At 38.1% G+C, this 26,905-nt stretch overlaps 1 protein-coding gene across 1 annotated transcript in view; it reads right to left on the bottom strand.

Moving 5' to 3' along the window:
- Positions 1-2,526: 2,526 nt before the first annotated feature.
- The window catches only part of TSPAN8 (tetraspanin 8), a 32,395-nt gene continuing 8,016 nt past the window's right edge, over positions 2,527-26,905 (bottom strand). Inside the window, exons 2-8 of the mRNA XM_008256788.4 lie at positions 24,752-24,814; positions 19,171-19,308; positions 17,264-17,338; positions 17,056-17,163; positions 11,257-11,391; positions 7,656-7,739; positions 2,527-3,618 (exon numbers count right to left, since the gene is read on the bottom strand). Of these exons, the coding sequence (XP_008255010.1) occupies positions 3,565-3,618; positions 7,656-7,739; positions 11,257-11,391; positions 17,056-17,163; positions 17,264-17,338; positions 19,171-19,308; positions 24,752-24,814 (657 nt within the window). The 3' untranslated portion in view covers positions 2,527-3,564. The remainder of the gene's footprint in view (positions 3,619-7,655; positions 7,740-11,256; positions 11,392-17,055; positions 17,164-17,263; positions 17,339-19,170; positions 19,309-24,751; positions 24,815-26,905) is intronic.

Raw genomic sequence — 26,905 nt, forward strand, 5'->3', positions numbered from 1 at the left:
GAGGAAGAAAACAATGAATAACCAATCCCTGGGATCTTTGGAATACGGGACATTTTTCAACAAACTCTGAAGTAGCACGACAAACAAGAGTCAATAGCATGAAGATCACACTGAACTTTACACAGGCGCGTATCAACGCCAAAAAATAAAAAGAAAGGGGGATCTGTGGGGAGCAATTCGGACTATACTGTTACTGGAATTAAGATTTATTCTATGCATCTGCTCTCCCACAACATGGCGCTGGGAGAGAAGTAAACAGCTTCCGCACAGCTGCCTCCAGTTCAGCTAATAAACTGTAGGACTTGCTCCTGATTGGAGGAGAGCGGCGTGCTCGGCGTGTGGGCAGCCGAGTTGGGATTGGTGGAGAGGACTATATAGGAGGAGAGAGACGGCATGGTGGTGTGGGTTGGTTGGAGAGTGCATTGGAGAGTTCGCGGGGAAGTTCGTTACTTCGTTCCTTCTCATTTCTCTCTACTCATTCTTGCTTTGGGAGTTTGCTGTTTACTTATTCTTACTTTACTATAGAAAGGACTTGTAAAAAAAGGGAACAACAAGCGCCCGGTCCGGTGCGGCTCCTCCGCGTGTGGAGGAGCAGCACCACCCAGTGGGTTGTATTTTGTTATAGCAGTCCAAATTGAAAAATACACAAATTCCCTAAGTTGTATTCCCATTACTTGAAATAGTGGAAGGTTTCTGTTTCCCTAACTGATACAAATTATTATCTATTTTAATTTAGTGATTTGAGAGGTGTGCATACATGCACACAAAGAGGGAGCCAGAGCTCCATCTGCTGGTTCACTCCCCAAATGCTTGCCACAGCTTCCAAGCCTGGAGCCAGAAATGCAACCCAAGACCCTCAAGTGGATGGCAGGAACCCAATTACTTGAGCAATCATTACTGCCTTCCAGGATCTGAATTAGCAGGAAGCTAGGGTCAAGAGCCTGAACCTAGAATGAAATCCAAGTATTGTAGGGCTGGCACTGTGGTGCAGCAGGTTCAGCCACTGCTCACAATGCCTGCATCCAGAATGAGCATGGGTTCAAGTCCCAGCTGCTCTGCTTCTGATCCAGCTCTTTGCTAATACTCCTGGGAGACAGCTCAAGTATTGAGTCCTTGCTACCCATGTGGAAGACTCAGATGGAGTTCCAGGTTCCAATGTCTGGCTTTTCCCAGCCACTGCTGTTACAGCCATTTGAGGAATGAACAAGTGAATGGAAGATTCATTCTCTCTCTCTCTCTTCCTCTCTCTCTCCCTTTCTCCCTGTCTCTCTCTCTCTTTCTCCCTGTCTCTCTCTCCCTCTCCTTCCCTCCCTCTCTTCTTCCTTCCCTCCAGCTCTCTCACAGTGACTCTGCCTTTCAAATAAGCAAATACTTTTAAAAAAACAAGTATTGTTATGTGAGATGCAGGTGTATTAATCAGCATCTTAACCTCTAAGGCTGAGCATCTGGTCCTGATACAAGTTCCTTTACATCCTGATGCCATTATGTATACATTGAGCCCTAATATGTGCCTGGCAGCATACAGGAGCCACTTGACTATACATCCCTTTACCTCTTTCTCCCAACAGTATCATAAGATATGACAAAGTAGTACAGATTTTGAGTCACTTAGATTAAATAAGAACTCTACTTACTAGCTACATAATCTAAGAAAAATTAGTCTCCTCAGGCTCTGTTTTCCTTGTCTGCAAAATGTGTCTAATAATTGTGCTAATATAAGAGGGCAATTATAGGTTAAATGAGTTACTGAAGGTAGAATGCTTAGTATATTTTAGAAATATAATATGCTCTCAATAAATCTAATATTTTAGCTATAATTTATTGAATATCATTTATGTGCCAAGCCATTTAATAGGTACTTGGTTTATAAATACAAATTAGGAACAATCAATGCCTCTCAAGTACTTTTCGGTAATATTAACAAAAGTAAAATCCATGGTCAGATAATTATAATAAAATAATACAAGTTTATTGATAGATACGGGAAAGTTAACATGATCAACATCCAGGATTGGGGAAGCATTTGTCAACCCAGTTCTGTCAATTATTAACTGTTTGACCTGGGGCAAGTCACCTAACTTCTCTATGCCTCAATTTGCTCATTTGCAAAATGGAAAGAATGATACCATCTGTCTCATAAGAATGTGGTGAGAAGAGAGGAGATAATAAAATTATAGTTTCTGTTATGGTTCTTGGAATATGACATATGCTGAGAGAAAGATGATTTTTTTATCATTAGGAGGGAGCACAGAATAGAGGTGCTTATTCTAATCCAGGATTTGCTTAAGTTACCTGTTCCTTGGTAGTCACTCCAATTTACTTCAAAGTAACTGCTTTTTTTTTCCTTTTCCTCTCCCTCAGGAGATTGAGTCTAACATACTTGTCTAGTATAGATATAAATTAGTATCATCACTTTAGAAAATGTCTTAACAGAATTTATGAGAGCTGAACACAAACACACACATATACAAACACTTTCATTATTACATATGTACCCTAAAATGAACACTTTTATGTACCAAAGGGTATGTAAAAGAACATTATAGCAGCTTTATTCATAACAGTGCTCAGAGAGCAAACCAAATGCATAGCAATAGAATAAACAGTGATATATTCATATACTGTACAATGAAGTATAACAATGAGAACAAACTCCAGCAACATGCAACAATGCAGATCAATCTCACAGACAAAATTTTGAGTAAAAGAAGCCACAGTGCATACGTTATTATTACTTTTAGAGAGAGTTCAACAATAGTAAAAATGACTCAAAGATCATAGTTGGGAAGAGCATGTGTGTGCACCGCCTGCTCTGGCATGTTAGCATGAGCCAGCTCCAGGACAGCACTGGGGGGTGGCATGAAGCTGGACTGTGGTGTGCTGGAAAGGTTCTGTGCATTGATCTGGCTGGGACCTACACAGGTGTATGCAGTCACAGGACTATACACTTGAGATGCATTCACTTTATTGTGTGTATATTGTACTCTGACAAAAAGTAAATGTTAAAAATACTTCTGTGTCCCAGAGGAAGATTCAGAATGTACCAGAGATCCAATGGCTGGGAGACGGACACTCACATATTTTTGTCTCCACAATAGATGTTAGCAAAAGAGAGACATCGTTAGTAGTCATTGCCACACATAGAAAAGAGATGTTGACCCTTTAGCAGGACACTCTCAATTATTTCAGCTTCAGATTTAATTCAATCTTATCATCAACAGTGGACAGATTATACCAAAGACAGTGCTGATTCTGAAGATCGCAGATACACTGTCTTGTCTATCTATGGCCTTGTGACTTGGAAATGTAGGTTATTCCACTGGGTGGCTCTAGATGGGCATTTTAAATATAGCATTACCTGAACACAATCATTTAGAAATAGGAAAGCACCATGTAAACAATGTTACTTTTATTTTGAGTAAAAATACACATTCATATACTTTTTATTGTGTCCCTCAATTCTTAAATATGTCCAATGTGTCTAGAAGATATTCATATTCTAGCTATGTCTAGAGACATTTTAAAAAGGGGTTTGGCTGATGATAGCTTGACATATCCACAGATTCATTTGTTCCCAATCTGGCAGTACAGGACCATAGAAAACACTAAACCAAGCATCTAGAGAAAAAAGCAACAAAATTAATGTATAATTTAAAGGAAAACAATGAAGACATTATAAATAAACAGAAAAAAATTATAAATAAAAAGATTCAATCTACTGACAATTCTAATCTTATTTATCTAACTCATTGTTCTCAGGAAATTATTGATTCCAAAGAGTTAAAAGAGCACCCAGATAGCTCTCTGTGCATCTCTATGTGTTTTAATCAGAGTTTTTGGCTGACCGGATTCTAAAAGTCCTATTTAAATGTGCAGTGGCAGCTGCCACCAGGTGCCCTGATCCTCTTTCTGGAACACATATATTCTTCTGTAGGGCATCTGCCCTGTAGCTCTGGGGAGCTCAGGCCTCCAGGGGCTAAATATACCTATTGCTTCCATAGTTAGATTGTGATCATCTGGTTTAGATCATCTGCATAAAAATCAAGGAGTCTAGAATTTCTTTTGCCATAGTTTTAGTCATTGCCACGAGGGATGAAACATGAAGTAACTTTAAAAAAAAAAAAGCTTCTAAACTATGGGGAATAGCTTAATTCAGGAATTTCCTTTGAAGTTGAAAAGCACAGCTGAAAATCTAGGGCGTAATTTCCATCTCATTATATAGCTCTTCCAAGAATAAGGGACCCCAAAATTTGCTGTAATTGGCTCTGCACTGGTTGTCTTGCACACTGCGACTTTGATGTTGAAATGCCAGAAAGGACCTGTGTGTCTTTTCAACAGCTCCCTGGAATAGAGGCAGGAAGACGGCAAGGTGCCATCTATGCTGAGTCATCTTAAATGCTCCTACTGTGTTGAGACTTTCTGCTTACTAATCCTTTTCTGGAAATGTAATTCAAAGGAGAATTGCTGCCTAATATTTCTTCCTTCTTAACAACAACAAAAGTCACCAATTCTCTGCAAAAGTAGTGATTTTCATTCAGAATGTTCTCAAAGTCAGGACTGAAATTTAGTCTTTCTGCTTTGATCCTAAGCTTTAAGTCTGGGGAACAAGTATCAGGAAAGAAAAAAAGAAAATGTACAAAATAATGGGAAAAGGCAGTTGTTTTTCATTGCCACATTCTTAAAATAGAAGACCATCATTCATCAGCAAACTAGACAATTTATATCACATGTTGTATTTTTCTCTTTCTGAAAAGAACATTAATCACTGTTTAGGAAAACACCAAATAAAAGAGATTCATCACATTGTAAGATACGCTAAGACTCATGAAAAATTTGCTAAGTGGCATACAGAAATCCAATATTGTGAGGTAATCTAAAAAAATTGTAAAATTACCATGTTTAACTGCTCTATTCCCAAGACCTCCTATCAGCATAAGTTTTATCCTACACAGTAATGACTATCAGTGTCAATGGCTTTTTTTTTAATAAAGTGAGGAAAGTAAATGCTGATTAGTTTGGGAGCTTATAGATTACTGTAGTCAATTAAGGAAAAATGATTGGTTATCTAAGTAAAAATAATGACAATCCAAAAATGTCTATAGATACATCTTCCTTATAGAATAAAGCATTTTGCATAGATTCCTACCAACTAATTTGAGAAGATTCTTAACGGAGCTTTAGAAACAGTTGCCCGACTCCATTAAATCCTATGCCTAAAGAGATTAAGTCCAAAGGTCTAAATGTGGAAAGGTGTTGTTTGTTGGTTGTATGACTTATTTCTGTGGAAATGCTCTGAATGTGTTTTCTGCAGGGACATGTGCTTCGTTTAGAATATTTGCAAAGAAGTTTTTCACTCTGTGTATATTTGTGTTTCCTTGAATTTAAACTTGGGAAACAAAGAAGGGTGATGGGCTTCAGTGTCAGACAACTTGTATTAATGACTCTGTGACAGATCTAAGTGCACTGGAGGAGGAAGAACACATTTTTGTAGATTGGATGATAGAAGAACTTCCTTCAAAACCGCTTTTTGCATAAAGGAGGAAGGAATAGAAAATTAGCTCCTTTCTCTTCAAACCCTACAGGAAGAGCAGGCTTTAGGTTCAGGAATTGAACAACAATAAAACCTCAAACACTTCTTTGAACCGAATGTTTACCTTATCTACAGAATCTAATTCAACTGATCTAAAAGAAAACTATGGTCATATTTTACAATAGCACCATATAAACTCCTCATCTATAAATTGCTGTACATAATACCCTTATTAATATATTTCCCTATATATTTCTTTAGAACAAACAATAAAATATCTAAAATTTTAACAAATACATGACATATACCCATTTTATAAAATATTGAAATATACTATTCCTCTTGCACTCTTATTTTCCACTCAGTGTATTTAATTCTCTGGCAATGCATTTGGATATGATACAAGAGACATCAATCTCTCCAATGGCTTATTTTTTCTGGCTTTACTTATGAGAAGCTTCTTAAACGCATTTGCTGGTTATAGCCAACGATAGCCAATTGTCTGAGTTTGGGTATAATATGAAACTTAACACTCACATTGAATATTTTCCAATTTAAAGCCTGAACTCTCAATCTTTCATTTAATTTCATCTCTATATACATCACGTGTATGTAATGTATGTCTGAGTATATATACGCTCCTGTGTGATTCATCTATAAAGTCATTAGTACTTACTTCTAAATTAGTATAAGCCCAGAACATAAAGTAAAGAAACAAAGGACATTTTTTCAAAAGACAGAATCGAGAGAAGTAGGCTAGGGCTGGTGTTGTGGTGCACACGTATGTCTTCGCCTACAACACCAGCATCCCATTTGAGTGCCAGATTGAGTCCCACTCTACTTCCCATCCAGCTCCCTGATAATGTACCTGAAAAAGCAGCAGAGGATAGTCAAAGTGCTTGGGCCACTGCCAAACATATGGAAAACTTAGATGGAGTTCTAGGCTCCTGGCTTTGGCCTGGCCCAGACCTCATGGTTGCTGCCATTTCGATGGAAGATCATTCTCATTCTGTTTCTCTCTCTCTCTCTCTCTCTCTCTCTCTGTGTGTGTGTGTGTGTGTGTGTGGTGTCTGTCCCTCTCTCTCTGTAACTTGGCCTTTCAAATAAATAAACAAATCTTTAAAAATCATATACTCTTGGAGCTATTTTTTAGAAAAGAGAAACAAGACTATTTGACTTTAGTTATATATCAGACCTAAAGAAAGGCAACCATTACCTACCATGAAAGACCTACTAATCTGGACTACAAGAAAGTAACATTTAATAGCTCGATTTTCTGTGACTAATCCCTACATCTTTTCTAATTTCCTGGGAAATTCAGGAACCAGGGGGACAGTTCACATCCTTAAGATTCTTACAAATGTCCTGTGAGTGAACTTGACTCACTTGATATCTAAGTTACCCAAGATTTGGGAAAATTCCAAAATTGCTTCTGTAAGCAGTTTTATTTCATCTGTTTGGCAAAGATTTAGGTCATGTATAAAGGATTCTTCAAATTAGTCCATCAAGATAAAAATCCCATGAAGGATTTTTTTCAACATCAATAATTAAATTGATGAGAATAATCCATAAACCTTCAGCTTCCCTGAAAACTACTGGAAGTAAGCCTCTAGTACTCACAGTGAGAAAAATCATAGGCAACTGCTTCTAGTTTTTAGAACGTGCAAGATTTTTCTAGAATAGAATAACAAGAAAATCACTCCCCATACTCTTGAACTCAGTTTTTTTTTTCCTGTTTCAAAATCATGAAGAGAGAGAAGAAACTGTAAGGGTTGTTCTTTGCTTGTGTGTGGTGCTCTTCTTTCTAATGTTAGGAAAGTTTAGCCCTTGTGTTACTTTTCAACAGGAAAAGAATATCTGGGACTAAGAACAGTGTAGAAACTAATTCTACTTTTTTTCCCCTCACTTCAGAAATAGCAGCCTCAGCTCTGCTCAGTTCATAGGACTGAAATCCCTTCCCCAGTCTCAGGCTGATTTACAGAGATGCTGGGCCTAGGGCACTCAGTACCCAATGCTTTTCTAAAGCACCTGATTTTCATTTGGCTTCCCACAGATGATTTGTTAGAAGTATTAATGAGCAAACAAGGGAATGAATGAAAAGTCAATAAGGCAAGATTATACATACCTCAATAACTGCCAGTCCAAATGCTATTCCAACAATTATAATAATATGTTTTATAACAAAGTCTTTTATCAAAGAAATACATGGCTGTTAAAAAAGCATAAAATGTTACCTTTAGTAAAATTTTGATAATATAATATTAACATTTTTATTCATTTGGCTTATGTTTTTATTGTTGCCACGCAGCATACTCAACAAAAAGAAAAGCAGATTATCTCCTCTGCTCGCTACTTTACCCTTTCTCCAAAAGGTTGTAACTGCTGTCATTTGTTCATGAATCAAAAGTTCCTCAAAACAGATTCCTCAAGAGTAAAATTTTGCTCAATTACCTAACTGGTGAACCTAGGACCTATAATTATAAATAATAATATTTTCACCAATATCTCCCAAAATTATAAAGCACTTGAGTAACAAAATTTTGCTTCAATTGACTAGTTGCTGAATCTATGGATTAATGTTTATAAATAATACCTTTCAATATATTCCAAAGTATAGAAATTATAATTTTATTATAATACTATAACTGATAAAATATTTTATCCTAAATTCATTTTTGTGGGGAGCAATCCGGACTAGACTAAGTTACTCGAATTAGGACTTATTCTATGCATCTGCTCTCCCACAATATGGCGCTGGGAGAGAAGTAAACAGCTTCCGCACAGCTGCCTCCAGTTCAACTGATGGACTGTAGGACTTGCTCCTGATTGGAGAGCAGCGTGCTCGGCGTGTGGGCGGCCGAGTTGGGATTGGCGGAGGAGGACCATAAAGGAGGAGAGAAACGGCATGCACCAGGAACATCTATGGGGAACATCTAAGGGGAACACCTGTGCAGCCCCCCAGAGAGCCGGCCGGCGGTGTGCCGCTCCCCTGCGGAAGTGGGGAATGTGGCCAGGGGGAACTGCCCTTCCACGGAGGTGGAAGGGATAGTAGCCAACCCGGGAAGAACCAGCAGCAAACCCGGGGAGGGCCGAGCAGACGAAAGAACAGCGCAGGGTCCTGTGTCGTTCCTCCACGAAGAGGGGGAGCGACATAATGGTGCCGTGACTCGGATATGAAGCCTAGGCAGGGCTTAGTGTTGTTCCTCCACGAAGAGGGGGAGCGACAATTTTATTTATACTAGACTTGATATAACCTGGACTAGGATTTTTTAGGTTCATATCTGCAAAACAGATGTTTCTGATTAAGGTTTTAGCTAAATATATTGCAAATTTTCATTCATAAAACAAAACCCCTTAATAATGTCTATAACCACAAGTATGCAAATTTTGTCAGTTAAAAATGAAATTATTTGAAATATACATCAGTGTTATTTTTATCTTAAAAGGAAAAAAATCTTTATATCTACCATTATGCCATTATTTTAGATTAAAAGGAGAATTTATAAAGTTACCCCTATTATTTTTCAGAAATTTATTCAAACCACCATACAATTCCCTAAGTTTAAAACATTTCAGATCAAACCTAAAAACTTCAGCAATTCTAAATTATAAGGCTGATTTTAAAAATGGAAATTGTATTGCTATAAAATATAGCGTCCCTGTGATATGCATATGTGTCCAAAGGCTAACATGATACTACTATTTGTTTAATAACTAAATGTCTCCACCAGGCTGAGTCAGTCTTCTCCCTCCATTCGTGAATGTAATGAGTTTCTTCATTCACATCTGATCCAAAGCAGTAAATATTCAGAGATTACTACATCATTTCAGGTTAACTATGAGGTTAGGGATTACAGCTACTGAGTCACACTAGTTATATTTGAGGATTTTTCTCTGACACTTACCCTGAGATAACAAGGTTATCTTGGTAAAAGGGGAAGGGTGGGAAGGAAGAAATGTGAATTGCAGCCATTCCAGATTGCTTATTTTTCCAAACTTCTTGCAAATGACTGAAGGCAGATGGAAGTATTTTATGAATTTATAACTTCCTGGGAAACTGGTACATCTATCAACCTATCTGCAGCTGAATTATGTGTGAAATTGCAGAGAATGTCCTTCTAGTATATATAATACTAGGGACTTTTTTAGAAAAACCAAGTAAAGCATTTTTTCCTAACTGAGGAAAAACGTTTGTAAATTGAATCTTTAATGGGAGGCAGCCAGCAATCTGCAATTGAATTTACTAATTTTCTCACTACCCTAAGTGGGAACTACATTTGTTTGTACCATGTTTATTTCCCTGCTTCCTGTAGATACTGTACCATTAATATTATATAAGGAGGTGAGGAGCATAGAGGACTACAAAAAGTAAGAATAAAATGTTTTCAGTGATATTACTTTGACACTGAAAAGACACAGTAATGCTGTAGTCCAGATAACTTCTGTGGGTTACTTTAAATATTTGTGCCAGCAAAACCCTTCAGAACAGAGCCTGTGGGACCTAGAGGAGGTAGTCAGGGAGAAGGAAGTTATCCTTGAGATACTATTTCCTTTTATATACTATGCTCAGTAGCAGTTACTAAAACCAAACAATATTAGATTAAAAATAATCTCTAGTTATTAAAGAAATCAGTTCATTGTGAATTATGATCATTTTTAAGCATCTGTATCCTAACTTGATTATAATCCTGAAGATCCAGAAACACATCTAAACCTATCAAGAGTTTGTCTCACACATAGTATGCAACAAAGAATAACAGCACATATATGACATATTAATACCAATTGATATTTTATTATGCATTCCCTCCAGGCATAGGAGCAGCCATATAAAGCCCTTTGGTAAGGGACAGATGTCATGTCCTCTGTGAAACCTTATCTTGAACTTCAAAGACTGATTTGGATGGGGTACCACAACACTTGTGGCTACTCCTATTCTTATAATGCCAATATCCATTGAATTGAAGTCACCTAATCATTTTTCACTTGCCTATTTGGCATCAGCTCCATTAGTATCCTGTTCAAGAATGTATCCCCAGAGGCTGGTAGAAGGTGTAGCACATAGAAGGTAGTCAACAAATATTTGATGAATTGACCAATAGAAAGAAATTGGACAACCACTGACTGATTTCCAAAAGTCACATAAATATGACATCCACATACATAAAAGATAAACTCATCTTTTCAGTTGACTTTAAATCTCCAAGGCAACTTCTCAGTTTCATAAATAACTAAGTAAACTGCTAGAAAACTTTAATAGCCAGAACTTAAACCCCTAAATGTCAAATCCTTCCTTTACACTTACATAATTTCTTGAGAAAAGAAAACTTTAATAAGAAAAACAAAACTGCCTTTGAAAATTGATGAGAATATTCATTTTTAGAATTTACGTTAAAATAAAAAAATGGAGAATAGTGATTAAGGTCACTAAAAACAGGACAAAATAAACTTTTAGTATGTACTTGCCTTCCCTTATAGAATATTTTTTGAAATATAAAAGTTGGTTTTAAATAATACCAAGCTCATAGAAGAAATAAAATACTTTCATTTTTAATATATGCTTTTATCTTTAAATAAGGAATTCTTTTGTATTTAGGAAACTCCTGTAAATTTAATAACATGATTTCCAATGTACTTGCTGTACTTTAATTTTTTGCACAGAATTTCATTGTGAAAAGAAAGTAACAGATTCGCCTTTTTTGTGCCAAATTTGATTTTGTTCTTACCTGTTTGTACACAAAATGCCCTTCATAATATATACAAGAAGAATCTGACACAGTTGGACATTCACATGATTTGTAATTTTGTTGAAAATTGTTTCCCCAATCAATAGCTCCATTGACCACACCACAGCATTTAAACTGTTTCATGAAAAGAAGAATGAGAAGTCATTAAGAAGATTAAAAACATTCTCAATACACTAAATCATACTCTTCTGAACTCATTATTAAGAAGTTTCCTTTTTTTTAAGATTTATTTATTTGAAAGTCAGTTACACAGAGAGAGGAGAGGCAGAGGGAGGGAGAGAGACAGAGAGAGAGAGAAAGAGAGGTCTTCCATCCGATGGTTCACTCCCCAGTTGCCCACAACAGCTGGAGCTGTGCCATTCCAAAGCTAGGAGCCAGGAGCTTCCTCAGGGTCTCTCACGTGGGTGCAGGGCCCCAAGGACTTGGGCCATTTTCTACTGCTTTCCCAGGTTAAGCAGAGAACTGGATTGGAAGTGGAGCAACCAGGTCTCGAACTGGCACCCATATGGGATGCCAGCGCTTCAGGTCAGGGCATTAACCCACTGTGCCACAGCGCTGGCCCCAAGAAGTTTCTCATACTTCACCATCTTGTAAATCTCTTCACTCACCTTTTGAACACAGAAGTAAAAATGAAAGAATCTTTCATTTTAGTCTTAATATTAATGAGGAAAAATGAGGATAAGAGTCAAGCATCTGAGGCACTTGGAAGAAGATTTTTAAAAATTCACCTTAAAATTCTATTGACAAGAGAAGGGTTGAGTGTCAGGTCCCTATATCCTAGATTTTAGCAAGTATGTTTTCAAAGAATTCATGAGAGCGTCAAGGTCTCATTAAAGAACTGTTTCTCAAAACAGATAAGAAGTTTTAAAAATAAAGTTTCCATCCCACAATTTCTGATTATTTTGGGGGAGAGGAGGAGAAAGATGAGAGGCTTCCCAAGGACCAAAGAGCATACTCAAGGGGCCTCTCACATGATTGAGTTTTCATAAGCCTCTGTAAAATACGGAAGGTAAACAAATGAAGAATGAAACTCTTAGAATAATGTCGGGAAAATTAAGGTCCAGAATAAACTGAAGCATGGAGAAGCACTAGGAAGAGGAAAAAGAGGATATATAGCTTTCCTTGGTGAAGAAAAACAAGGAAGTGATATGCCCAGCGACCCAGAGGGAATAGCATGTAATATTATCAAATGAGAGAGAGAAAAGTAATTATCTCTCATTGTGCTCCTATCTGCTCTATTAGTGAGAACACTCTTTATGCAGAAACGGTGGGGAAAACACTGCTGAAAATATAGAACCAACACTGGATGCCTCTCCAGGCTCTAATGCATTGCAATGCTGGGACAATCAAAGAACTGGGTAGGTGGTTAGGTTACTCACATGACTCAAACTTCTCTGTTTCTCAGTTTCTTCATCTTTGCAATGCAGAAAATAGTTATGAACAATAGCATCTAACTTGCCAACTTGTAAAGATGGAAATAAGCAAATCCATATGCATATATGAAGTGCTTAGCCCAGTGCCTGGTTTGTAGAAAGCATCTTATTGCATGTGTACACTGCTTTTATTGTTGGTGGTAGTGTTATGCACAAACATGAATGTATCTATTCAATATTGTTATCAATGATTTGGGTAAAAACATACAAAGTATCTTTGAACTCTGTTGGGGCTGGCATTATGGTGTAGCAGGTTAAGCAGCTGCTTAGGATGTAGGCATCCCGTATGAGAGTGCTGGTTTCCGTTCTGACACCTCTACTTCTGATCCATTTCCTGCTAATGCAGCTGGGAAGGCAGTGAAAGATGGCTCAGTGTATGGGCCATGACCGCTCATATAGTGATCCCAGATGGAGTCCCTGGCTCCTGGCTTCATAGCTCGCTCTCTCTCTCTCTCTCTCCCTCCTTCTCACCGCCCCCGTCCCCGTTGCTCTGTCTTTCAAAAAAAAGTGAACTATGTAGTGATGGGGAGCTGGAAGTGGTGATTAATACACTGGAGAACAGAATCAAGTTTCAAAGACAGTGCAAAGAATGGATTTTTACTAACAAGTTCAACTGAGGCAGTCATATAGTCTTGCACATTGGCCCAAAGACTGAATTGCACAAGAATATGACTCAACAGGTGACAAAGAGCTGGAAATTTCAGGTGGTTCCAAGATCAACATTAATAATAAGGGAAATCTTGAAACAATTTCTTTTCCTGTTCCCATGGGAGACATGATTAATTTCCCACTCTTTCTTATTATGTAATCTTGAATAGCATTAACTAATACAAATACTCCAAATTAAACATAATGTAAGTCCCACTATACACATTCAGAGTCTGTACCTGCAATGCAACATACCTCAGGGAGGCACAGAGACATACTTATAAAAGGATAGGGTGGGAAGTAGGAAAGCTAAAGCTTATCATAATAGTTGATCACTAGATTGTAAGTGGGCACAGAGAGAGAAGATGTGGGCCAGAACTTGCTGAAAGTTGTATAACCCCTAAATGAGAAGGGCAGTATACTATGGGTGACACAGCCCCTCTAGACAAATAGCCATTACCAAGAACCCAAGAGAGGAACATTCCATCATATGTCAACCATGAATTTGTGTGGAAATTCACTGAAATCCAGAAAGAAAGCTATGCCTTTGCTGCAATCTCTGTCCATATGTAGTGGGACCCCAGGTTACCCAGCCAGAATTTAGGGTAAAACTCTTTTCCCAAAGAAACATAACTAAAACAAGAAAGCCATGAAAGATAAAAAGAAGAAAAATAAACAAACTCAGATAGACAGCAGAAAGGAATGATAGCCCAATGAATACAAGGAGCTGCAGACAGAGGATTTCTATAACAAGATTGAGGGCACTTCAGGAGAATATGCCAAAATAAACAGATTATTTAGAAACTTGGGGTTGGCATTGAGACTTTGAATCTCAGGGGAAAAGTGCAGCAAGTGTGATCTGCAGTATACTTGGTCTATTCAACATAACCAGAAATAACCAGGGTGCTCAGTCCTGCCCAGTGGAGGGACTGAGGCTGTCTAAATTCTTCCTACAGTAAGCCTGTATTATTTTGTGCTCTAGAGAGGGACTGACCTAGGAGGAGAGAAAATCAGAGGACGCAACTACAGGGGAGCTAGGAACAATGCACAAAACAGAGGATGCTAAACAGGGAATGACCCATGTCAGGTTTCGGTTCTTGGAAACAAAGCTTTAAGCAGAATTTTTACAAGCTGGAGCCTTTCCAAATAGGAATTTAAGAATGTTCTGGGGGGGAAAAAGTCATCTGATAAATAGCTCAAGAAACCAAGGATGTTTCAAATAGAGAAGCAAAGCTTTTAGGAATCAAACAATATCCATTTTCAAAGAAAAGTTGCCTTCTGTGAAAGCATCCATAGAATTTCTTTGTCTTCTGAAATGTAACTAGGACTAAATGATGTAAATTTTAGGGAAGCATATTTGTTTCAAATTAAGAAAAAAACACACAAATAATCTTGTATCTAATTGGAATGGGCAAAAATGATAAAACTAATTCCTTAATACTTATTTTTAATATTTGTTTATTTTATTTACTTGAAAGGCAGAAAGACAGAGATGTGGAGAGAGAGAGAGAGAGAGAGAGAGAGAGAGAGAGAATCTCCCATAATTGATTCACTACCCCCAAATGCTCACAACAGCAAGGGCTGGGCCAGGCAAAACCCTGGAATCCAGAACTCATTCCACGTTTCCCACATGGATCACAGGGCCCAAGTACTTGAACCATCATCTGCTCATTCACAGGCTGTGTATTAACTGAAGGTTGGAAGTAGAGTACACCTGGGATGGGACTTGAATTCAAACACTCTGATATGGGCATTTTGAGTAGTATCTTAACCCTCTGTGCCTAAGCTCACCTGTTCAATATTTAATTAAAAGGTAGAAGACCATAAATACAAAATGCTTCAGTCAATGAGAAGTCAAGGTAAATGATCTATAAAAGCCTCCCCTAAAATTCTGAGAATTTTCATGACTTGCATGAAATGAATGCAATATGTAGTTAATATGAGGGGAATACTGAATGAAAAGCTATTATGAGGATGAGTTTCACAGAGAACTAATTGTTTTAGTTCATTTTTACAGTACATATATCTAGGGGAAAAATGTGGTAAGTATATTCCAACAGTGGGGAACAGTAGAGAATGATGCAAAGGCAGAAAGACAAAACTGTTCAAGGGATCTTGAGGAGACAAATCTAACTGGACTCAAGCGTCTTTATGGAATGGTATACACTCCATGGTGTAAAAAGAGCAGGTGGGAGCCAGACAGTAGAGTACCTTCAATGCCTAACCAAATTCTAACTTTACCTTAAAGAGAAGAAAAAAAAAAGGAGGGGCTGTGTATCAATTAAAACATAATAAATAGACTGGCAACACAGATCTGGACTCAAACTCCAACCCAAAACCTGTCAGCAGTCAGAGCGTTCTAAACCTCATTTTCTTCATCTATAAAATGGTGATAATGAGAATAGTGATATTACCCATCTTTTATGGTTTGTATATCCCCCAAAGATCCATGCTTAAAGTATGGTCCTCAGGGCACAGCAATTGGGAAATGGTGAGATCTTTGGTAGTGGAGCCTTGTAGGAAATTCTTAGGTAACTAAGGGTGTGTGACCCTTGCAGGGTTAAGGGACATGGGTATCACTTTTTGCTCCTGGCTTGAGATATGACCACTTATTCCAACACATGCATTCCTGCCAGCATATCTACTACTCGTCATGTGTTCCTCTCCAGAACTGAGCTGATAGCTGGCCCCATGCCCCATAACTGCAAGCCAAATAAATGTTTTCTCTTCATAAAGTTATCTGCTTCAGATATTTTGACATAGTAATGCAATGGTTGACTTATATACCATCTGCTGTGGTTTTATATGATTTGAGTGTGTCCCTCAAAGGTACATGTGCTGGAAGGCTGGTTCCCAGTTGGGTGGTTTCAAGATGGTAGAATCTTTAAGAGGTGGGGTTTAGTGGAAGGATTTAAGTCACAAGAGCTCTACTCTCATAGGTAAATTAACGCTCGTCTTCTTGAGTATGTAGATCTTGCAGGAGTGAATTAACTGCTAGGAGAATAGGTTGTTCTAAAGAGAGCAAGCCTGGACTCTTCCCCAGCCTCTGTCTTCTTGTCTTGCCATGTGATGTCTCTCCCCTCTACACACTTGTAGCTGTCATGTGGTGCCACTTGTCATGAAGCCTGCATCAGACAGAGCACAGCAGATGCTGATGTCATGGTCTCGGTCCTCTAGAACCATAAACCCAATAAAACTTTTCTTTACAAAGTTCCAAGCCTTGGGTATTTTGTTATAGTAACACAAACAACTAAAACAGCATTTCATAAGGTTATTGAGAGGCATAAATGAGCTGCTGAATGTAAAACCTGGTAATCATGACTACCAATGTTAGCTACGCTTATTTTTATGGGAGGGGGAAGGTGAGATGGTGAGAGGGTAAGAGGGTGAGAGGGTGAGAGAGAGAGAGAGAGAGAGAGAGAGAAACTCCTTATATTTTCCTTTTGATGATGCTAAAGCAGTTACTGATTTGACCCAATCAAAAAACTTCTTAATCTCTATCTTCTAATCTACTTCAAGAACTTCCTACAGAAATTGGAAAATAGCTACAAATATTCCTGTATATTTCTTATGGCATGGTGACAGAATAATCAGTCAATATCTGCAAAATGCAAACATTATCAGTCTTCAAGGAATACACCAGTGTAAGTGTAGAAAAACTGCCCAACTCCCCAGATAACCTGCAGATGCTAATTACCTTTTCTTGAAATTCAATCAGGGCCTGCTGGAACACTTTTGCCTCCTCACTTGTTTCTCTCAACAGCTTTACGTTTTCATAGAGAGTTGAATTTAGAACGCGCTCAGACTGCAAATGGGAAAATATTATTAAATTATTTATGCCAGAGGGCAGTATTCCAACTTTTCATGCTTTTCCAAAATTTTCCAAACATCCTCTACGTACACACCTCTGATCTGAAAACAACCCCTAGGATTCCTGTTGCCAGCTGCAGGAGCAGGATCAGAAGCAAGCCTATGAAAAACTGAAAGAAAAAAAAAAGGAATAAGAACATTTATTGTCCTCTACACATTCAGTAACATCTGGGGACACTTTAGCACAGCACTTCTCTTGACACTCGGGATCCTAATACAGTCATGTAGCAGCCACACCCTTCACTTACTCTATCCTGCTCAGACTGCAAATTGGAGTCTGTTATCACTCAGAAACATTTGCTTCAAAGACTGGCAAAGGAAAATAGTGCAAATGAAAATTTATTGATAGGACTATTGGTATCTATGATAGTGAATGGAGGGAAGTTGAAGACATACATGAATTTATTTGAATATTATCTTTCTCCTTCCCTGTCTTCATCAAACACAGAGAGATGGTTTTGAAACATCATTTCCATCATTATCAGGACCATCCTGCATTTGGTTATAGATTTAGATTCCTGAAACATGCCTCAGATCTACTGAATCATAATTTTGGAGGATGCAGCCCACAGATTCTTTTTTTGCTTGCTTATTTGTTTAATAAACTTCTCAAGTCATTAACTCCCCCACATTGCAAATAGGATCTTTTTAATGAAAAGGTAACAGTTCAGGATGCTGTTAGCATCCTGTTAGTGTCCTGTTAAAGCTCCCTCATACCAAAGAAACAGTTAAAAGAAATTCTTTTCAAGGACTCATAAAACACTTATTTTATTAAGAAACAAGTTCTGGCCAGTGCCGTGGCTCAATAGGCTAATCCTCCGCCTTGCGGCGCCAGCACACGGGGTTCTAGTCCCAGTCGGGGTGCCGGATTCTGTCCCGGTTGCCCCTCTTCCAGTCCAGCTCTCTGTTGTGGCCCGGGAAGGCAGTGGAGGATGGCCCAAGTCCTTGGGCCCTGCACCCCATGGGAGACCAGGAGAAGCACCTGGCTCCTGGCTTCGGATCAGCGCGATGCGCCGGCCGCAGCAGCCATTGTGGGGTGAACCAACAGCAAAAGGAAGACCTTTCTCTCTGTCTCTCTCTCTCACTGTCTAACTCTGCCTGTCAAAAAAAAAAAAAAGAAAAAAGAAAAAGAAAAACAAGTTTTGATTGGCTCTCATAAACTCTAGTGTCAGTTCTATACCTGTCAAACACTTGGATTTTTCCTTTTTTTTTTTTTTTTTTTTTTTTTTTTTACCATATCCATTCATTATTTTCTACTGTATATGTTAAAAGTAAACGTATTGGATTATTCTGACATAGTTCATCCTCCTTAAAATTTTCCAAGTGACAAGTCTGGTTCTCTCATTGCTTATGTTGTCTTATGTGGCACATAGGACACTTTATGATTTGACCACAGGCTCAGATCCATGATTTATTGAACATAGTTTTTGCCTACTCTCCCGCCATTTCCAAGGCTTTTCAGTTCCCCAAATATACAAGAACTGGACAGCCAGGATCTCTTTCTAGAAACCTCATTATACCTTTGCCCACACAATCACCTTATTCATCTCTGCCCCTGCCAAAAAGTGGCCCCTCTCCTTGCCCTTTTCTCCTGGGAACACTCCCAGTGTAACCGGCTATTTACTTATTACTCTTCCGTACCAGGTTAGAATTGCCTTAAGTTGTATATATGGTTTAGCACAGAATCTGGCACACAGAGGTCTGTAGTATTGTTGAATAAATGAATGATACGTAAATGACTAGAGTTTGTCTTTTCTCAAAGTATTCTCCAGTCACAGCCAAACATAGTCAACTCTAAGCCATATTAATTTCCACAGTTAAACCCTCTAACAGAAGTTGGAATTACATCAATCTTGGCAAACACTTTTGACAGACTCTGAGGATGGAAGGTAATCCTCAGGAGTCTGCAGGCTGAATGTTGGGGTTTGTCTGAAGAGCTCACCAAGAGAAGCATGCAGCGACTTTCTTTAATGGCTCCACAGCATCCCAGGAAGCCCAGGATCATGATGATGGCGCCCACAGAAATCAACATATCTGCAGCAACATAGAAGTTGGTGACTTCGTCTCCAGAACTGATAATCTGGAAATAAAAAGAGATTAATGACCAAAAAAAAAGCCATTTCCTTGATGTTTCCTTCATTCAACAACTATATCTATATGTCTCTCACTCTCAAAAAAAAAAAAAAAAAAGAGCTAAAGAATAGGATTTTGAATGCTTTTACCACTGAAAAATCTTCAATATTTGAGGAAATAGATCTGTTCACCCTGAGTAGACATTATACACAATGTAGATATGTATTAAAACATCACTTGGTACTCCACAAACATGTAGAGTTTTTATGTGTCTGTTAAAGTTTTTAAATGAAAGTTAAAATATATAGCCAATGAGTACCTTCTATGTGCCAGGCCCTGTTCTGGGACCTTGAAATACTGACATGATCTAAACAAGTGAGAATCCCAGTCCACCGTGACCTTACATTCTGTTGAGATGACATGGACCTGAATCATGTTTCCAATCTCCTGTTTTTCTAAAATGATACATTGGAAGTTGGATGGATGGAAAGGATGTAATAGGCTTTTAAAAATGATTTCAAAAAGTTTAGAAGGCAGGTATTTTCACTGTTACTGATGTGATCTTTGGTTTGCATATTCTGCATTTTAGGCACAAAGTAGCATTATAAACCATTATGGTAATTTAATGTTTTAAATTTTAAAAGTCCAACATTTCTCAAACAATGGATAGACACAATGCTATGAAAGAATCTCAGAATTACAGTGAGCTAAAGAAGCCCTGCGTAAAGGCATAAATAATGTCTGAGTCCCCTAATATGAAATTCAAGAATAGGTAACACTATGGTGATAAAAATCAAAGCAGTGTTTTCCTTGGATGAAGGCAGGAGAGAAAATAGGTATTGATTGAAAAAGGACATGAGAGTACTTTTGAGTAAGAATACTTTTCATCTTTATAAAAGAATGTCCACTTCTAATATTTCATATCAACTCTAATTTTTCTGACTGGTAAGAAATGGGATATTAAGGAAAAAATTCTAGGACCCTTTCTGTGGGTGAGCTCTCCATTCGGTATAATTCATTTCTATTAACACACACCACACCACACCACACAACATCACACCACACCACACCACATGCTTTTCTTCAACATCCTCTGAAGACCTACCCTTGATCAACATCTTGTTCTTCATTTAGGGCCAGGAACAAATCATAGTGAAAGAGTGAAATCGTGTGCCTGTGTCATACATGACTCTCACACATAGTCCATCTATCACCTCTAATCTCTTCTACTGGGCTATCTCCAGGTAGAACACTAGTTACTAGTCTACCTGAAATACTTTGCCTCTCAGAATCTGCTGTACAGATCCCTGGTAATGTCAAAGGCAAAAATGATTTGACTACTGCTACCACTTTTGATGCCCTTTTTTTGTTTTCAAGGCTTTTTATGTCATGTCATAACTAGAAGAAATCTTTATTCTGCAATCAGTATGAAATATTGTGCTGAAGTTAGAAAAGCATTAAAACAAAAATTTAGATCCCAGTCAGGATCCTGATAAAGAACTCAATTTGTAAAACAAAACAACAAAACAAAAACTAAATTTGTAACCCTGGGATACTCAACTAACTCTTTGGGCTTCAGTTTTCCATTTATAAAGAGGTTCTGGGCCAACCTCTAACATCTAAGTCCTCTTGTCTATTAAAGTCAGTATTTACAGATAATGTTTCAATTTACATATTTTGAAAGCTTGGTTAGGCCTAAAGATTTTTGTTTGTTTTGGGGCTTTCTTTGTGTTTTTTTTGTTAGGATTGAAGCCATGAAATCAGTTTTGTTAATAAACAGTCATGATATCTGGGTCAAACTAGATGTGACAAAAAAGTAGTATTAAGAAACCAGCCTGGAGTGGGCATTTAGCCTGGCGGTTATGATGCCAGCAAGAATGCCTGAATCCCACACTGGAGCACACTGGGCTTTATCCTTAGCTTTCAGTACTGACTCTAGTTTCCTCCAGACTCTAAAATGCAATGGGTGATTGTGGTGGAATGAGAAGGCCATGCCAAGATGGCCGCTGGCAAGCTAGCATCAGTTACTCAGGAATGGCTTTGGAAACCCCCTGGAAAACCACCTGGCAATGGAGCCTGCCTGGCAACAGGCTGTGATTGGTTAGGGCAATCACAATTGACTGCCTCGACTATATAAGCTGCTGTACCAACTGAAATAAATGAGTCTGCAGGCTGCTCGCCTCTGGCCCATTTTCATCTGACTCCCAGTGGTGACTCCGTGCCTCTTGCCCGCACTGCACTCCTCTTCCCAGAACGAATCCACAGCACCAGGTGATAGCTCAATTAGATGGGATCCTGTCATCCATGTGAAAGAACCAGATTCAGTTCATAACTCCTAACCTTGGCTCCCAGTTATCATTGCCTTTTGAGGGGTGAACCAGCTGATGGGAGCTCTTGGGTTTTCTCTCTATCTTCTCTCTCCCTTCTTCTCTCTCTCCTTCCCCCCTCCCTCCCTCTCTTTCAAATAAGTAAATATTTCTTCTAAGAAAAGAAATGATCTCTATCAACTTACCACAAAAAATGCTTCACTAGAATATTGTAGCCAGTACAAGCAAACCCTAAGCTGTCAAACAGGTTTGAAGATTCACTAGCAGGGCTATCAGAATTTAGGACAGATCACCCAGGTATAGAATAATAGATCAAATATCTACTTATGGGGTCTGGGTGGTACAGCCAGCACTGGTGTAGCAATTCATGAGGAACCTCTATGAGACTGGCCTAGGAAGGGTGACCCAGCATCAGAGACTGGCCAGAAAGCAGTGTGTTGACTGCCCAGCAGTCACTGTGCCATGTCCAGCACAAAAAGCAGCTAGTCTTACTCAAGAATGGGATAGAAATCTCAGTTCAGATGTTTGGTGCAACAGAGAAAACACAGGGTATTAAAAGATGTTGGATGAATGTTGTGTCTGAGTGAGTCATAGGACAAGGGGAGAATTTCTAAAGGAAGAGGAATGGCTGGGCCTGGATAACAAAGTGCCAGAGTTCCTCTTTGGATTAGAGGAGGTCTCCTGGGTCAAGGATGGCTGCCAATATGCTTCTCCTCATGGTGCTGAGTTTATCCCAGGGGAAGAAAATTATTCCTATGAAACACTAGCAGAAAGATATGTTACCTCCTCCTCAACATTCTCCTTTTCTGTTTGTGTCCATGTTTTCCCTTCTAAAACTGCTACTTCTATTTCTCCACTAATAAAGTTCAGCTCTTTGCTCAGTCATGATTCTTTGTCACAGACCTCAGACAAATAAAAATCATGCTAACTGTAGATAAATCAAGCTGGTTAATGTAGTCCTGGCAAATAACTTGCTTTTGTTCATGGTAAGAGGCTGACAGCGCAAGAGTCTAAACGTAACTAAGATGCTGTCTAGTTCTATCAATTCATTCTTTTCCCCACATGTGGAGTAACACCCTCAATGACAACAGTATTCCCTTAATTTATTAAATGTGGGTAACTTCTTAACAGACTAAACACCAAATTTGTTTACCAGAAACACTAAGGGGAAAGAAAATATCAACCAGAAGTGAAAGAATAAAATAAATAAGATGCAGGCCTTGCACCCATGTTAGAAAAGGCCAAAGTACTCTCTCTATAGGTTGCTGTTAATCTCTGTGTTTGATTATGAGCCCCAATGTCAGACATCCCATTCTAGACAACAGAGATTCTGTCCATCTTTAAATACCTTTTATAGGCTTACACTGCAGATCCTCAAGCCTTCGGGAAGGCATATTTATGAGTATAAAACATAACTGTCCCCCACCAAAGGTTTTCACCTAAGTAAGGCACAGAATGCTGAGGTAACTAATTGTTGCTCTGATTCTATGGGTTCCACAGGAGTAGAAAGCAAATTGTAAAAGAGAAAGAGGGAGAGAAATTTCCAGAAGTGTCCCCCACTTTAAGATAGGAAACAGAACAGAAAAATTTGTCTTTAATTGCTCTTTCCACCAGGCTGTGAACAGAGGCTTTTAACTGCACCATGATTAAATAAATTTTATTAGGATGTGTGCTATCTGAAGCAGATGTTTGACCTGATAGTTAAGAAGCTAGTTGAGATGTCTGTATCCCAGAAGAGAGTAATGAATTTGAATCCTGGTTCCAACCCCTGATTTTAGCTTCCAGCTAAAGCATACCCGGGGAGGCAGCAAGTGATGGCTCAACTAGTTGAGTCCCAGTCACTCATGCAGGAAACCTGGATTGAGTTTCTGGCTCCCAGCTTCAGCCTGGCCTAGCCCCAGTCCTACTCACATTGAAGGCATTTTGGGAGTGAACCAGCAAATAAGAGCTTGCTCTCTATCTTTGTCACACAGATATTCTCTTAACTGCTGGCTTAAAAATAGTTTAATAACTATTAAATAGGAATAAAAAAATCTAAGGAGGAAAAAATTCTCCTCATTTGGGCAAATACCTTGAAATGGCACTAACAATAGAAGACATGATTCCTCACAGTGGTAAGAACCCAGGCAACAAAGAAAAATGAAGAAACCATTCTACAGGAGTAAGAATAATAATTTGGGAAGGAGGGATACCCCTGAAAAGAGGAGAGCAAGAAACCGGAGAATGCTGCCAGGATGACGCAGTGTTGAGTAAAACAAAGAACCCTCCTCCCATGCTCTTGCTTCTGTCCCTTCCCTGCCCAGTCTTCCCACATTTGTGACACTGTGGTATGAAACAGAGAGCATATGAGAAGTCCAGAGGCTGGAATCAAAATTTATCCATAGGAAGAAAGCTTCTTCCAAACTCGGGAAAATCTTCATAAGATCTTTGCCCCTGGTCAAAAAAATATGTGTAGTAGGCAAAACAGGGACATGTTCTTCTTGTACAGGTAGCAAGAAGCTGGGCATGCCCAGAGAACTGCTGAGCTGTGTTCACATGGCAAGCTTTTCCTGTTGGAAGGGATTGCCTTCAATGTTAGTTGCCATGAATAACACTAACTATACTGTTTCTTGATGCCTTTAAAGCACAGACTCAAATTTTCTTAAGATAACTCCCCCCACACACCTTTTTTTGCCTTTTGGATCAACCACTTTGAGATCAGTTAAATTACTGAAAAATCTTCTAGTACAAAAATTGTTACTCTTGGTGAGGAAGGGGGTGGTCTACTTTCTCAAGTGGTATATCAGGCTGGCTTTAAACAAATGATGAAGGAAAAACATTTCCACTTCAGCCACTTCCCACCTCCATTTTCACTGAAATTTTTCAATGTTTAGAATAATACCTCTTCCGTGCTCCAGAACCATTGTTCCACACCTCGCATGGTGCCAAGGACAGAGCAATTCAATTAACTTAAATAAATTATAAAATACATATCAGCACAAATGATGAGTTAAAGTAGTCAAGAAAAATGTTGTAGAAGTGCTTATTGTTATTGTGATTGTCATTACTTTCATTTTCATAGATATAATAGTTATTAGAAATAAACTACACTAGGGACAAGGTGGCTTATATTTGTTTATTTACCTCTTGATCATCTTTGCTTACTCGTACCCATATTGCTATCGCCAGGATCAAGACACCACATAGCTGCAAAAAAAAAAAAAAAAAGGTTAGAGTTTACAATTAAGACAAAATGAACCAATTCCACATACTCTCATCCATCTGGTCACAGTAGTTTTTCATTAAATACACCATTACTACCTGAAAGGTATAAATGAAATATACAGATAATTGTGGAAATGTTCTATTGCAATCCATATGTTTGATAAGAATAACTGCTTGTTGTCTGCAAAGCACTGATAGGTCTGTGGACCAGAAGTCATCTTCACTAAGCAAGAAAAGATTATTTTCCATGTTGCAATTCCAACTCTGTGTTTTTGGAGATTGTAACACCCAAAAGACAAGTCACAATAGATTAGAGATAAAATATATTTATCAAGCCTCTGGGTTTGTCTCTCAGAAGCTATCTTGGGCCCAGAAAGAAGAAAACAACTGACTAATCATGAAATATTCACTCAGGATGCAAGAGGGAGAATGAAGTTGGGGTAAACAGGGAACAGTAGGACATTAGACAAAATTTGCAGTTAAGCAACTGAGATATATACTAACCAACACTTATTGGACCTAAATAAATTCTTTTAAAAATAAATTCTTGTAGGTAGTGAAGTTTATCCAGAGAAAAAGAACAATGAAGAACAGTTCTTAAAGTCTTAAATTCCTTTAATGACTCTACCAGATTATTTAATTTGGACCAAGGCCAACACATAAAATGTGAAACACATTTTACTTTAGTGTAAGGAAAATTCTTGTCTTTCAGGCTTTCTTTAAAAAAAAAAAAAGATACATATTATGACCTCAAAAAAAAGTCAAAGATCTATTATTAGAGGGAGATGTTAAGAGCAGGGCTGGTAACATATCAGACACAGCAGGCCTGGATGGACATTCTAGAAGATTCTAAGCTTCCATGCTCTGACAGAGAAATGTCCAAGTCCTCCAAAATCCAGTGTCCTCAGAGCATCATTGCTTTCATGCATGGTTGAGCCACAAGGCAGAAATGCCCAATGGCACTTTTAATGGCTCCTCATGAGGTTTATAGTGGAGACAGAGTCAAGAGATTTTTGTCAAGTGTAATGAGTAGCTGAAAAATGAGATTCTGTATACTCTAAAAAACTTCAAAACCCAGGTCCTAACTCTTCATCTTGGAAAAAAAGTTGGAATTCAAATATATGTGTGTGTGTGTGTGTGTGTGTGTATTCATTCTGAAAATCCTCTGCAACTCCTACCCAATCCAAGTGCATCACATGCTTCAACTCCCCCCAAAAATTAGTGTAATTAAAATTAAAAATAAAAGCTCTTTATTTAAATGCCAAACAACCTATGCAATTTAATTATCTTACACATCTATACATACAGTAAAATATAAGCCATGAAAGAAAGTTTTGGAGTCTCAAAATCTTCCTTTTTTTATACCCCTACCTCCTTTCACTAAATCCTAACTTCATTTGTAAATTGGGATAAATACTCATTTTAGAAATTTTTTGTCAATAAGTCCCTAAGTGAGAATTTATACAAATGATAATAAAACCTTCTGGAATTTTCAGTAATTTTATACCAACTGGGTTTTTGTTATGTGATTTGTTCACTAATATTTTCTTTCTTTTTATTCTCCTTTCACAAGTAGACATATATTTATTATCTAAGTGCTCACATTGGTCTTTAGCTTCAAATATAAATACAATCCTGGCAGTTTTATCATTGTTATCTGACATTTATTCAACTATCAGTGAAAAATCTTTAATAATTTTTAGAGAGTAAACATGATGTTTAAATTTTTTGTGTGTATGATAAGTCCTTCATTTTTCCAAATACTTAGAAAACAAACCATTCATAAGCTTTATGAAATAAACACTAACTGTCCCACAAATGAGAAGTTTTTCTTTATTTAACTGTTTATATTTAAAAATTGAAACTTCATTTGAGAGGCAGATTGATAGAATTCCCATTGACTGATTTACTCTCCAAATGAGAGCTTTCATTATCTTTCTCTCTGTCTCTCTTTGCTTCTCAAACAAACAAATAAAGATGAAGGTAAATTTCCTTTCTATCAAGGATGATCATTCTATAGTGATGATTAATACTAGCCTAGTTCGGCTGGCACTGCGGCTCACTAGGCTAATC

This window comes from Oryctolagus cuniculus, chromosome 11 (genome assembly GCF_964237555.1).
Source record: "Oryctolagus cuniculus chromosome 11, mOryCun1.1, whole genome shotgun sequence".
Lineage (NCBI taxonomy): Eukaryota > Metazoa > Chordata > Mammalia > Lagomorpha > Leporidae > Oryctolagus > Oryctolagus cuniculus.